The sequence below is a fragment of the Maylandia zebra genome, linkage group LG15, assembly GCF_041146795.1.
Source record: "Maylandia zebra isolate NMK-2024a linkage group LG15, Mzebra_GT3a, whole genome shotgun sequence".
Classification (NCBI taxonomy): domain Eukaryota; kingdom Metazoa; phylum Chordata; class Actinopteri; order Cichliformes; family Cichlidae; genus Maylandia; species Maylandia zebra.
In genome coordinates, this window is record NC_135181.1 from 13,139,808 (window position 1) to 13,152,713 (window position 12,906).

At 39.3% G+C, this 12,906-nt stretch overlaps 1 protein-coding gene across 7 annotated transcripts in view; it reads right to left on the reverse strand.

The window, feature by feature from the left end:
• Nucleotides 1-12,906, reverse strand: part of otofa (otoferlin a) — an 88,430-nt gene that overhangs the window by 28,233 nt on the left and 47,291 nt on the right. For all 7 annotated transcript variants that reach the window (XM_076873930.1, XM_076873933.1, XM_076873931.1 and 4 more), the window contains exons 6-10: nucleotides 4,889-4,959; nucleotides 4,512-4,638; nucleotides 2,883-2,937; nucleotides 1,584-1,715; nucleotides 183-245 (exon numbers count right to left, since the gene is read on the reverse strand). In XM_076873930.1, the coding sequence (XP_076730045.1) occupies nucleotides 183-245; nucleotides 1,584-1,715; nucleotides 2,883-2,937; nucleotides 4,512-4,638; nucleotides 4,889-4,959 (448 nt within the window). The remainder of the gene's footprint in view (nucleotides 1-182; nucleotides 246-1,583; nucleotides 1,716-2,882; nucleotides 2,938-4,511; nucleotides 4,639-4,888; nucleotides 4,960-12,906) is intronic.

Below are 12,906 nucleotides of genomic sequence, written 5' to 3' on the forward strand. Positions count from 1 at the left end.
GCATGAACAGTTTCAGCCTTGGCTTATACAACCTTCTGTCCAATGGGGCTATTACATTTTCTCTTGTGAACTAACAATGTAATATTTACAGCTCATATACCATAACCTGTAAGAAAGAGGGTATGGTAACAGTCTATTCAGACGCACTCAAGTGTGGACACATTGTGGTATAAATTACTTACTGAAAGCTTGATGATCTTGTCAAACATGACGTGAGGAGGGACGTGGAAATCAAAGACAAAATACTGCAGAGTAAAAAAAAGCTTTCTCATTAACACGCAGTTACTCATGCCCTCGTTTTTCTAGTAATGATTGTAGGAAAACACATCATTCTTTCAGATTTGGTCTTGGAGTAAAATGTGTCAGGCAGTTGTTTCTAGATAACTTTGAAGTCAAGAAAACATCAGTTCAGAAATTAACTAAGGAAGTGTGGGAAAGAGAGAAGATCCTCTCATTATCAGGCCACTTTGGTGGGAGATCTGCTGCTTTCTGCTGCTGTTTTATTTCAGGATGGATAATTAACTAGTAATCAGCACATACACACCAATGACTATTTGTGAGATTTATTTCTTGTTCTAGCATGTGTGATTTTACATCTGCAGTTAGTGTTTGTTTGCCCACACTAATGTGGGGCAGTTATTCTCTCCCTGTAAAGACAATTATGCTGTGCTGGACTGTAGCCCACTGACTCTGCTGCAGGCATGCATGGGTGGATTAAAATACAGTGGTTGCCTCTCCTAACAAAGCAACATAGGCTTACATCACCCACAGTTTGCAGTCTTTTTCATTCTTATTCTCTTGTCTCTCAAATCACCTGAACTAACTTCTTTAACAGAAAGTGAGTTCATTGCACTCAAATGGCCTCCACGTTCACCAGATCTCAATCTAACAGAGCAACGAGTGGTTTGACAGGAGATTTGTTTCATGGATATGCAACTAATTTTCCCTCTACAACCAGTTTAGGAATCTTACTGCAGAGAAATGTACCGCTACCTGAAATAGCACAGATGCAGAACAAGCTGGGACTGAAGCGGTTTTGACACAAAGACAGAACGCTTAAAGCACTATTGATCATGATTACTCTGCTTTACAGTTTGTCTCTTGATAGGGGATCCTCAGACAATCGATAACAGACTGTCACTTTCACCCCCTGCAGGGCACAACTAAGAGGCTGAGCTCTGCACAGTCCTTACCACCTTACAATTGCTACTAACACTCTCCAATTTAGCGCATTGTACACTAGTCAATAAATCATTGCAGCATTACACTATCAAAGAGAACACTACTCCTATCCTCTACTGTTCTTTGCATATTAATGAAGTTCAGGGTTGTAGCTGACTGATGACTTCATTTTGAGAAACAACTGTTCTCACTAGCTTTGCCTAGCTTTACCCACATGTCCAATTGTTGTTGTTTTTTTTGCATTGGAAAATTAGAATTGTTGCCTGAAAACCAAAACAGTGAACTGAAAGACACAAAAGTGGTCCACAGAGCTGATAGAAGTCAGACGATAAACATGCACAGATTTGTTACTTTAAGGACAAAGCTCGCAAATTACATTTTAAAAGCTTAAATTGTCTCACCTCGTTGTAGTATGGACAGTTGGTGGACTCCTTCATAGATGTGTACTTCTTGTCATCTCCAATCTCCACACACACCACAGGGTCCATGTTAAGGCCTATTAGCTGTCTGGCCTCGATCACCGTGATGCTGATCTGATGAGAGACAGATCAGCATCTGTTTCAGATCTGACTCTGAAACTTTAAACAAGCTGCTCTTCTTCCAATAGTGAGTCAAAAAACAGCAACGGTCTCATTATAAATAATTCAACCATTCAGTAATTATCATGAGAACAATTCATAAAAAAACAATCCAGACCCATCTTTCAGAAACTAATGATGAAAAGCTGTGAGGGCTTTTGTCAGAGCGCAGTAGTTTAGACTGTTTTTACTCAAACATTTCCCCAGGCTGAGGTAATGTAGTTGCTTATGGACAGACTAGATCCCAGCTGAAGGTTTCCACATTCAAGTATCCCTCTGGTTTAATTATTCTTTGCTTGATGAAGAGAAACCAAGCGAAACAAAAAAAAAAGGGAGAGACAGTCTGCTGCTCACGATTGCACGAGGATTACAAGCTGGTGTACAAAAGTATTCTGTTTTTTACATTTAAATAGGTCATGAAAATGGGCCATGTGCTATCATTGCGGCGTAGTTACACTGTTCTGTTTAGGTGTTTGTTGATGTAATGATGAATAAATTCAGAACTGTTAGTCCCAGTAGGCAAACAGTTGTGACGGTAAAGTACACAAATATACATATCAGTACATCTACAATATCAGTGGACATATTAATAGTGCACATGCAACTGGGCACAATCCCTGTGTATGACAGTAAACTATAATTTTTAAATTTTGCAACAAATGAGATACAACGTGTTATTTTGTCTACAGCCTTTTTAAAGATAGAAAGCAGCCAGCTAGGCTGGTCTGCTTTCACCTTTTGTGTTAAAAGCTAACTGCCTGCAGTGAGATGACCTGATATTAAAAGGAGGAAATGAGAGTGGACGTGTTAATTAGCTGCCTTGTAGCCCACAGTTGCTCCAAGGTCTTTTAAACTTTGAAGAAAAGTTAAGGTAGCTGTTAGGTAAGCCATCTCCTTCCTCTTTATATACGGGTAATTTAATGACCCCCAGATCCCATTTAGATCTGATGCACACAAATGTAGGAGTTGCTTTGAGTTTAACCAGCCTGAGAAAAAGAAAGTACGCTTAATCAAAAAAAGACAAAACAAAACAAACTTGAGGCCAAACATGCAGGAAATCAAGTCGATAGAGTTGGTTACAAAGACCGGCTTTCAACCCCACATCTACATGCAAAAACTCACCTGATAATCCACTGGTCGTCCGGAGCTTGGTTCCATTTTGATGTCTGGCTTTGACCTGAAGAAATCAACATAATCATGATTTTTCTTCAACAAACTGACAGTGAAAAAGCATGAAACAAATTTAATTTGAAGTTTGAATCTTAAACATAGTATGTTTGTGTATGTATATTTAAAACTGTGCAACTAACTTTAGCTTATTTAACTGCAAATTGCTCAGTCACAGCAAAAAAAGAAAAAAAGAAAAAAAAAGGAAAAACTGGTGGTTGCATTCAATTTTTTTGCATTCCACAACCAATTGCATACAGTTGTGGCAATTAAATGGCCACCGAGAAGTTGAGGAAAACAAAACCTTCAACTGTTTGGCGACACCTTCAAAGTGGTTGCCAAGGGGGGAGGCAACCTGTCTCCAAACAGTTGCAGTCACTTTCAGACATATGGCGTTGGGTTTGCAAACAATTGCCACCTAATTTATAAATACAGGCATATTGCCAACACTCTGCGTCATTGTGTGCTGATAAGTGCAACTTGTCTGTGATTCATCTCTTTGCAACAAGGGACTTGACTCAGCTAGTTGCTAATTGGCAGCCAACTGGTTGTAACATGGTTATATTCTTGCATAAGTAAGGTTCATGTTGCTATGCCATTTTGCAGTCACTGTCCTGCAGTACCAATATCACTTTTTGTGGAGAAATATCTGAATTTCTGTTTCATATTACTGAGGTTGTGGCTTGTAATTGGAATTTCTGTGCATGATTTTGACTGATTTATCACAGTTAATCACTGTATTATCACAAATAGATTTCATACAAGTGCTAACATGGCAGCATTTAATCACAAACTGATAGCAGACTAACTCTGTCTTATTCCTGTTTTTTGCCATCTTGATGCACTAAAGTTAACTTAAAAATGCCAGATGACTGTAGATCGATTTTTGTAGCAACAATTTCAAAGACAGCAAGGCTGCAATAATTTTGGTCGAACTGCAGTCTCCAACCACTGTTTTCTCTAGAGCAGGGGTGGGCAACTCCAGGCTGGTGTCCTGCAGATTTTGGATGTATCCTTGATCTAACACAGCTGATTTAAATGGTTAAATTACCTCCTCAACATGTCTTGAAGTTCTCCAGAGGGCTGGCAATGAGCTAATCATTTGATTCATGTGTGTTGTCCCAGGGTGGTATTTTTAAAGCCTTTAGGACACCGGCCCTTGAGGCCTGGAGTTCCCCACTCTTCCTTTGAGTGCCTGTACATTAGCGGTTTCAGACCTCCATATATTTTCTTTTCTAATCAGACTGCAAAACAGATTAACATTACATCAGCTGAAGACGTTTTGGTAGATCTAGGTAGCTCTCTCTGAAAATACAGACTGAACTTCTTCATTTTACACAAGCCTGCCTTCATAAAAGTTTAAATTCAAGCATTTTTAATAGCTTTTAGTAGTTTGTGGGTGTGCCTTTGAAAGAACAGATTCCAGCAGTTTCTGCTTGTTTCAGGATTCCACACTACATTACACCACACAGATAACCTAGTTTTATGAGATACTGTAACTTTCAGGTTGTGAAATCTGCCTCTAGGTCTGCTTGTATTTTAATGCTGTGCCTTGTGATGTGTGCATGCGTTACTGTATAAGACCTTTTATTGGAGACGTCTGTGGTGACAGCCGTGACAGAGGCCAAAGAGATGGTGTCTGGTTCCAGCATACCAGCAAGACGCATTGCTTTCTTGTCCAAGTCCTCCATGTCCAGGACGGCTGGCTCATCTGCAAGAATAATTGAAAAAAAAAACAAAAAAACAAAGCAAAAAAACCACACAATTACCAAATAAAACTTGATGGGTACTTTAGATCTCCATTATTTTCAATTACATACACCAATTTTAAGCCTATAGACAACTATCAAAGGTTTCTATTGTTAAATAATTATAAATAATAAGTAATTTCAGATCAGAAAATAATCTTCAGTTTCTAATTTCAGTAACTTAAACAGGTCTTGTTTTGTGGAGTGTTTTACCTTTCTTGTGGTCATCTCTAGAGCTCTTGATCTTTCCGAGCTTCATGGCTGAGAAAACTCCCTTCCCTGCTCTAGTGAAGGTGAACAAAACAATGAAAAAGAGAAGCGATAAGACGGAAGTGATATCATGGTAATGAAGTGTCTGATTCACTGCCGATCCATCCTGAACTTCAAACTTGTCACTTTGAGTTGTAACATAAGGAGAGTTGGGTTAACATTAAAACCTGAACTTAACTCCAGCAAAAACTCCACTGCTGGCTTGTGTGCACCCTCAAAATGCAATTCAACACCATAAAGTTGACCATACCTCACAGACATCTTTGAAACTGGCTGGACATTCAATTCCTGTTGCTCCCCCTGATCACCACCAAACAATTCTCCAGACCCTCAATCACAAAACAAGAGTATCGAGTGTCTCCACATCGATATTATCTGGATCACATATCACCGCAACAACAAAGAGCTTGTGATGTCATCAGCAGATCGACAAATGAGGGGCCTTAATAATTAAGAATGAGTGTGGCTGTCTAATTTGCTGCGGATATGGATACATGTCAGAAAATTAATGAATAGGAGGGTTTTCCTTTTGTTGCCTCAAGCAGTGAGAGCCGGGTGTATCAGAGTTCAACTTTTGCTTTGATCTTTACCTCGTAATTTTAAAACAGTTCAGCCTCATTTCATGGAATATGGAAAAGTTGAAGTTTAAGACATCTCATATGATAGGTTCATAACCCATGGTGGTTTAAAAGTCTATGAATTCCTGATAAAAGTCAGAATATACTAAGAAATACCCACTAAAAATGCAAAAAAGAGCCTCCAATTACAGTGAAAATGGCCATTTATGCTTAAGATTTTACTTTTAGGTTTCTCAATCTGCGTCATGTCCCTGAGGCAAAGTTTAACCATATTTTTCCTACTTGATAAGTTACTTTAAATTAAAAGTGCTGGATGGTAAATCGTGAACTGTATATGAATGATGAAAAAGTGCCAATTAATCAAGAAGCTAGACCCAGCTTCTCCAGCTCTCTTTCAGTGCTACAAGATTGCAAGCAGTCAGGTGTCGGCTGTGTGGCAGGCAGGTTTGTGGACCCAAATGCAGGACTCAGGAAACAGGTATAACTGAAAATATCAGCTTTAATGCTGCCATTCACAGAAATACTGGAAAACTGAAACATGCCTAAGGCTGAAAATGCTGGGAACCCAGAGGAAGCAAACACATAACCATGCAGGATGACAAGAAGCAGGATTGCACAGGAACTCAAGGAGTTAAATATAAACCAAACTATAACCATGGACAGAACTATGTGAGAATATGAAACTAGCAAATATAAAGAAACCAACCAGAAAAACATACATTAAAGGGAAAAAAAGAAAGAAAACAAATGATCTTTACAAACAAAAGAATAAAATTTTTCCAAGACCCACGGACCCTGACAAAAATTAAATATGTTTACGTTTTGGGCTGAATTTGAAGCCTCATCAGCTAAATGAAATACCACTTTAATAACGCAGTTAACATCGAACATTAGTTGCATTCACAGTTATTCTTCAAAAAAAAGAGTAGTCTAACCTATTTCTCTTATAGCCCTTATTCTCCTTATAGTCTGAGGACACATCACTGCAATGTAATAATGTGACAAAAGTATTTCTTATACATACCACATGAAAAACACTGATGCTACTCAGCTCCAAGGAGGTCAAATCAATCCACCTGAAGATTCTTTCTATTATAAACTATATTTCCATATACTATATCTGTCAGCTGCAGAAAAAACAGACCAGCCTGGCAAATGGTAGCTGGACAGATGAGAGGATGAGGGAAAGGGAGAGAGAGAGAGAGAGAGAGGTGGAGGGACATGTTCAGATGTACAAAGACAGGAGGTAGAGGAGAGAAAGGATGATGGGTTTTGTAGATATTTGTAGACGGGAAAATCCTTCTACAAATCAAACGAGAGTCTCCAGAGCTCATAACAAACTCTTATGAAATTAATGTGATATTGTAGCTTTTCAACTGCCTAATAACACAAATATCTGAACAGCCAATCACATGACAGCAAGTCAATGCATTTAGGTATGTAAGCATGGCCAAGATGGCCTGCTGAGGTTCAAACTGAGCAACATAATGGGGAAGAAAGGTGATTTAAGTGACTTTGAACATGGCATAATTGTTGGTGCCAGAAGGAGTAGCTGCTGATTTACTGGGGTTTTCAGAGAATAATAGAAAATATATAGTGAATGGCAGTGGGTAAAAATGCCTTGTTGATATCAGAGGTCAGAGAAGCATGGCCAGACTGCTTTAAGCTAAATGGAAGGCAACAGTAACTCAAATAACCACTCTTTACAACAGAGGTACACAGAAGAGCATTTCTGAAAGCACAACACTTTGAACTTTGAAGCAGATGGGCTGCAGGAGCAGACGCCCTCTCCGGGTGCCACTTCAGGCAGCTAATAACAGGAAACCGAGGCTAGAATTCACACGGGCTCATCAGAATGGGACAATATTAGATTGGAGAGACATTGCCTGCTCTGATGACTCTCAATTTCTGCTGCAATATTTGGATGGTAGTGTCAAAACTAGGCAAAAACAACATAAAAGCACAGATTGAGCCTGCCTTATATGAATGTTGCAAGAGGACACTGTGCACAGGTTAGATTATTAAACTAATGGCCAGTGCTGGCATTGATGATAAAGCTAAAGTCACTGTGATGTAATACGGGGAAGAGAGAATAGAAATGGACACTTCATACATTTGACGTCACACCCGTCACTCTTTTTCATTTCCTTTTATGAGTCAAAGAAAAAAGAAAAAAATCATCAGAGACAAGTATTTTCAGCAAGAGGCTCTAAGTTTAAAATAAGACCAACGGATGTTGTTTTTTCCACCTTTTTTTAATGAGTAGTCCTTTTTTATTGAATTAGTTATGAAATGTAACCTTCAAAGATTTAAGTAGGTGGCAGGGAAACTTTACAACCAAGTGTTTCCAATTACAGAAATAAAAATATGCAAATTCACTCGTAGCTTTGAAAGTAAAAAGTCACAACACATCAAACTTGAAAAGAAAACAGAGAGAAGGGGGGTCGAGAAGCTGAAGATTATGTTGCACGTCTCTCCTTGTTTCCTTTGATCTGCAAAAAACCTATTGCTCTAGTTACACTGCAGTCAAACCCAACACACAAGTAAACACCCAGAATGCGGAGCGATGTGTATTCAAGATTAGTAGATATAACGAGAACAAGCCCACTAATGCATGAAGAGCACAGCTTTTGCATACTTTAAAGGCAAAGGCGCATAAAGACATGTGTACATGCATGCTTAAACTGTGCTGTATATCTCAGGAGAGTGAGTAGAACTCGTTGATACATACACAACCATAAACCCTCTACTTAAATTGCAGTAAAGATCAATGAACAAACTGAAGTTATTCACTAACAGCTTGATTTAAACATTATCTGTAAGCAAAGCATTTCAAGCTATCTAACTTATACAATGTTTGTTCTGATAAAATGAATAACAGTTATATGGTTATATAAACTATTTGTCAGTCAGGATTTAGGTCACTGAATAGTATACCCTCAGCCATTAGTGAACAAATTACACTGGCTTGGTTTGGATGATTATGCTCTGGGCTTGTGCGTATTTTTCTCACTGAACTAATCTGCTCTCACATCAGTGTCCCCTGCTTGGTATTCATAAGTGACAAACAATGGTATTACTCTAAAACACAAGAATAATATACTGACTTTGATTATAGTCAGCTTTCTGTCTGCGTTTGTTTTTCAGAACTGCAACTTCAGAGCGCTCCCGAAAGATAGACTGTATAAAATGGACTTGTTTCTTGCTATGGCCGTCTGGCTTGGAGCCTTTCTGTGTGGAGTTTGCATGTTCTCCTCAGGCTTACCCTCGAGGTAATCCAGCTTCATATTTCAAAGACATGCATGTTGTTAGGTTAATTGGGGATCTAAATTTTTACTAGGCATAAAAGTAGCACGAGTGGCAATCTGTCACTATGTGTTAGCCCTGTTGTTAGTCTGGTGATCTGTCCAGGGTGTAGCGCATCCACGTCTATGACAGCTGCCACACGCTCAAGTGTCCCCTGTGACCCACAAATGGATAAGTGGAAGAAAATAAATGGTTGGATGGATGATCACAAAGTAAAACATTCACTAGAGCAGGACTGATAACGTTAGGCATGATTAGAGTTCTTACATTCTCTGTCAGATCCACTTCTTGTGCCTCTCTAGCATCTTATCCAAGTATAGTATTTTCTATGTAAAAAAAAACAAAAACAAGTTTGTGATGGTAAAATGCCAAACCTGAAGCTCAAGACAGGTGACACCAAGGTGGCTATTTCCACTTTCTTTAAATAGTCTTTCTACTAAGCGCTTCTAATATTACAAGCCAAAAAATTGTATGTTATGAGTTGGTACCACTCCTGTAATTAGGGATGGGTATCGAAACCTGGTTCTTGTTGAGAACCGGTTCCCACTGTTTCAATTCCTTGGAATTGTTTGCCATCCATCCATCCATCCATCTTCATCCGCTTATCCGAGGTCGGGTCGCGGGGGTAGCAGCCTAAGCAAAGAGGTCCAGACCTCCCTCTCCCCAGCCACCTCCTCCAGCTTGTCCGGGGGAATACCAAGGCGTTCCCAGCCCAGCCGAGAGATATAATCTCTCCAGCGTGTCCTGGGTCTGCCCCGGGGCCTCCTCCCGGTGGGACATGCCTGGAACACCTCGCCCAGGAGGCGCCCAGGGGGCATCCTTGCCAGATGCCCGAACCACCTCAGCTGGCTCCTTTCGATGTGGAGCAGCAGCTGCTCTACTCTAAGCCCCTCCCGGATGGCCGAACTTCTCACCCTATCTCTAAGGGAGAGGCCAGCCACCCTTCGGAGGAAGCTCATTTCCGCCGCTTGTATCCGCGATCTCGTTCTTTCGGTCACTACCCACAGCTCGTGGCCATAGGTGAGGGTAGGGACGTAGATCGACCGGTAAATTGTTTGCCATTTTTTGCAAATGACTCCCTTATCGATTCCAGTCGCCCCGAATGACGTCACCACGTTGCGGAGCGTTGCTTACCTGACAGGAAACATGGTGGCTCAAATGCTCAAAAATTTGATTATACTTTACGAGAACGGATGACAACAGGGCAACTTGCAATACTTCATTTAAGGGAGGAAACACTACGAATATGCAAAAGCTCACAAAACACGCGATGACCTTAAATGAATGTCATGTTTTTAATTCCGCTCCGGATTCGTGAATCTCAACCCAGCACGTCCTCTCCCGTTAATGCGGCAGGTATATAATCAACTAACAGTGCATATTATGTTAGCGCGATCTGCCTTATTACAAAACCTGCCATTACTGTGCATTTAGGTGACCATGATGAGAGAGACAGACAGAGTCTGGCTGGCTCAGATGCTGGCAGTTCTCGCTGTAGTCTACCGGTCGCGTCTCCTTTCAGGCCAGGATAGACGAATGTCACCGAGCAGTGACTAAGTTTGTGGTCAAAGGCTTGCACAGCAGATGCTCCGATTTTCGGTAAGTGAATGTGTTTAATTGTAGGCAGGGACATTACTGGATATTCTTGTGTAATTGTTACAGAATAATTTATGTTATACTTTGTTATTGCTACAGAAGAATATTTATGTTATTATTTTACATTTACAATTTTTTTTCCTGAGGACCCTGTGACACCCCATTGAAGAGCCGTAGGCTGGATCTCTTAAGAGCTCACTGTTGGGTTTGTAAGACCATGTTACTCCTAAATTTCTATCTTGTTCAAAGAGAAGATATAAAACAAAGTTCTAAGCTAATCGACCTTAGTGTTCTCCTTTTTTAAAAAGAATCGATAAGAGAATAGATAAAGAATCGAATCGTTAAACAGAATCGAAAATGGAATCGGAATCGTGAAAATCTTATCAATACCCATCCCTACCTGTAATGTTAGCTGGTGGAAAAGTGCAGGTGGTTAGGCGTTTGCAGAGAAGAGAAAAAAAGACAAAATAGTGCATGGTGGTTCTCTGGACAAAACCACAGCGAATGCCATTTCTGTCAGCTTAAAGCAGGAAACTGAGACTACACTTCACTACACTACACAAAAGTATTGCTTGATCTAATGAGTCTTATCTTCTGGTGTCACGTTCAGGATATTAGGGTGAAAATTTGTTGTAAACAACATGGAAGCATAGTGTATATAACAACATAGCTCTGTGAGTGTGTATTTATGAATCATTTAATACCGTTCAGTTAAATCATGAGTATTACATTTGTTAGATTTCTGAGTTTGCTGAGGTTAATCCAATATTCTCTCACAGTTTCCTCCAGACAGTAATAGCTGAACCGTTAGTTAGCATCTATCCATCTGTATGTTTTCTCATGTGTTTTAATTTCAGTTCAGATGAAAACAAATAAATAAAGTGAAGACTGAAAATATCCCAGGAGCAATTAATATTTAACTAACATATATACTGTCAGTTCTGCTCTGGGAGTTCTGCTGAAAGGGGCTCACAAAGATTCCCTCCATATATATCTCTTCTTTCTTTTTCACATGAATTGGATTGGATGCACATTGAGCCAGACAAAGATCAGCACTACCTGATAACACTGCAAGGGAATGAAACTGAGATAATAAGAACTCTATCCTGAAACCTTATTGAACAGTGCTCCCTTTTCGCTTTCACTCTCTAGTTCTCTACACTTGATTTCTTTCCTTGGCTATTAAGCACTGTTTTGTTTTTTAGCTTTCTAATTGATAACGTTTGTGTTCCTATCATCCCCATGATTTAGATAGATCTTGTCAAGTGCATTGTGTTCTCACTTCATTTGCTTAAATGATATTCTTTGCATGCATGATCTAGTAAATGTTTGCTTATAACTTCATCCCCATTAGAGTCACATAGTTAAATTCTCATGCAAGTTTAAAGCCTGCCTACACAACAAAGTCCTCTGAGTCTTGGTGGCCTATTTACAGCAAACAAAACTTAAAAAAAAAAAAAATCACAGGTCTATTATTTAACACGGCGTCTGCATCAGGAAGGAAGATGTTACCCATAACACAAACTGAAAACTCAAACAAAAAGAAGAAAATAAAAGTGCTGGGGAAACTGAAATTAAGGGCAGGGGTATTAGAATGTATAGTACACAATGGCATTTTTTGTAGGAACATTCATCATATTTAAAATTTTAATATTTTAATATCCACTCCAAAAATAGCATTTTATTTAATTATTTGTTCATATTTTTTATTGCACCAGCTGGGCTGGAAAAGAAAATCTCTGGATAGTAAAGTTTAATTCAGGCTGTGCTGAGGAGTTTACAATTGTGGTGGTCTGCCACATTGTTCTTTAGTTCTCTTCTTGTGTTTCTTAGTTTAATTTTCCTGGTCACTTCCTGTATCGGCTAGCTGAATGAGGAGAATTGTCCCTTTATCTCTTTGTCATTACGTGAGTTTTGCTGGACCACTGCTGGACAACCTCCCATAACACTGAATACACTTTGCGCCATCTTTCAGTTTGACTTAAGTTTGACTTTTGTCTGCCTTACCTGCTGATTCTAGAGTGGATTTTGGTTCTTTTTATGTCTAAAGTAATTTAAAAAATAATAATGGCAACCTTAGCTTCTTTATGGCGTACAACGTTACAACTCCTGTCTGGATTAAACACATGCAATAAAAAAAAACAACAACAAAAAACTGGGATGTCTTTATGTCATCATTGTAATCTGCTCCTTCATCAGGGCTTTGAACAAAAAAAGAAAACAAAAAGACAGCATCGGGAGACAAAAAAAGTTCAAATTTACACACCAGCGCTATCACAGAGGCTGAAGATAAGAGCCAGTGCAAAGCACAGCAAAACAAAACAGCAGAGATGAGAGCTGCAATCCCTCGAGAGGATATCAGTGCATGAAAAGAAACAAGTAATGCCAAAGATTTAAATTACAACGGCTGCAATTTAGGGACACACAAGTGAAAGGGTGAAGAGAAAAAAAACATAATTCAGTTAAAACATTGCATTAAAG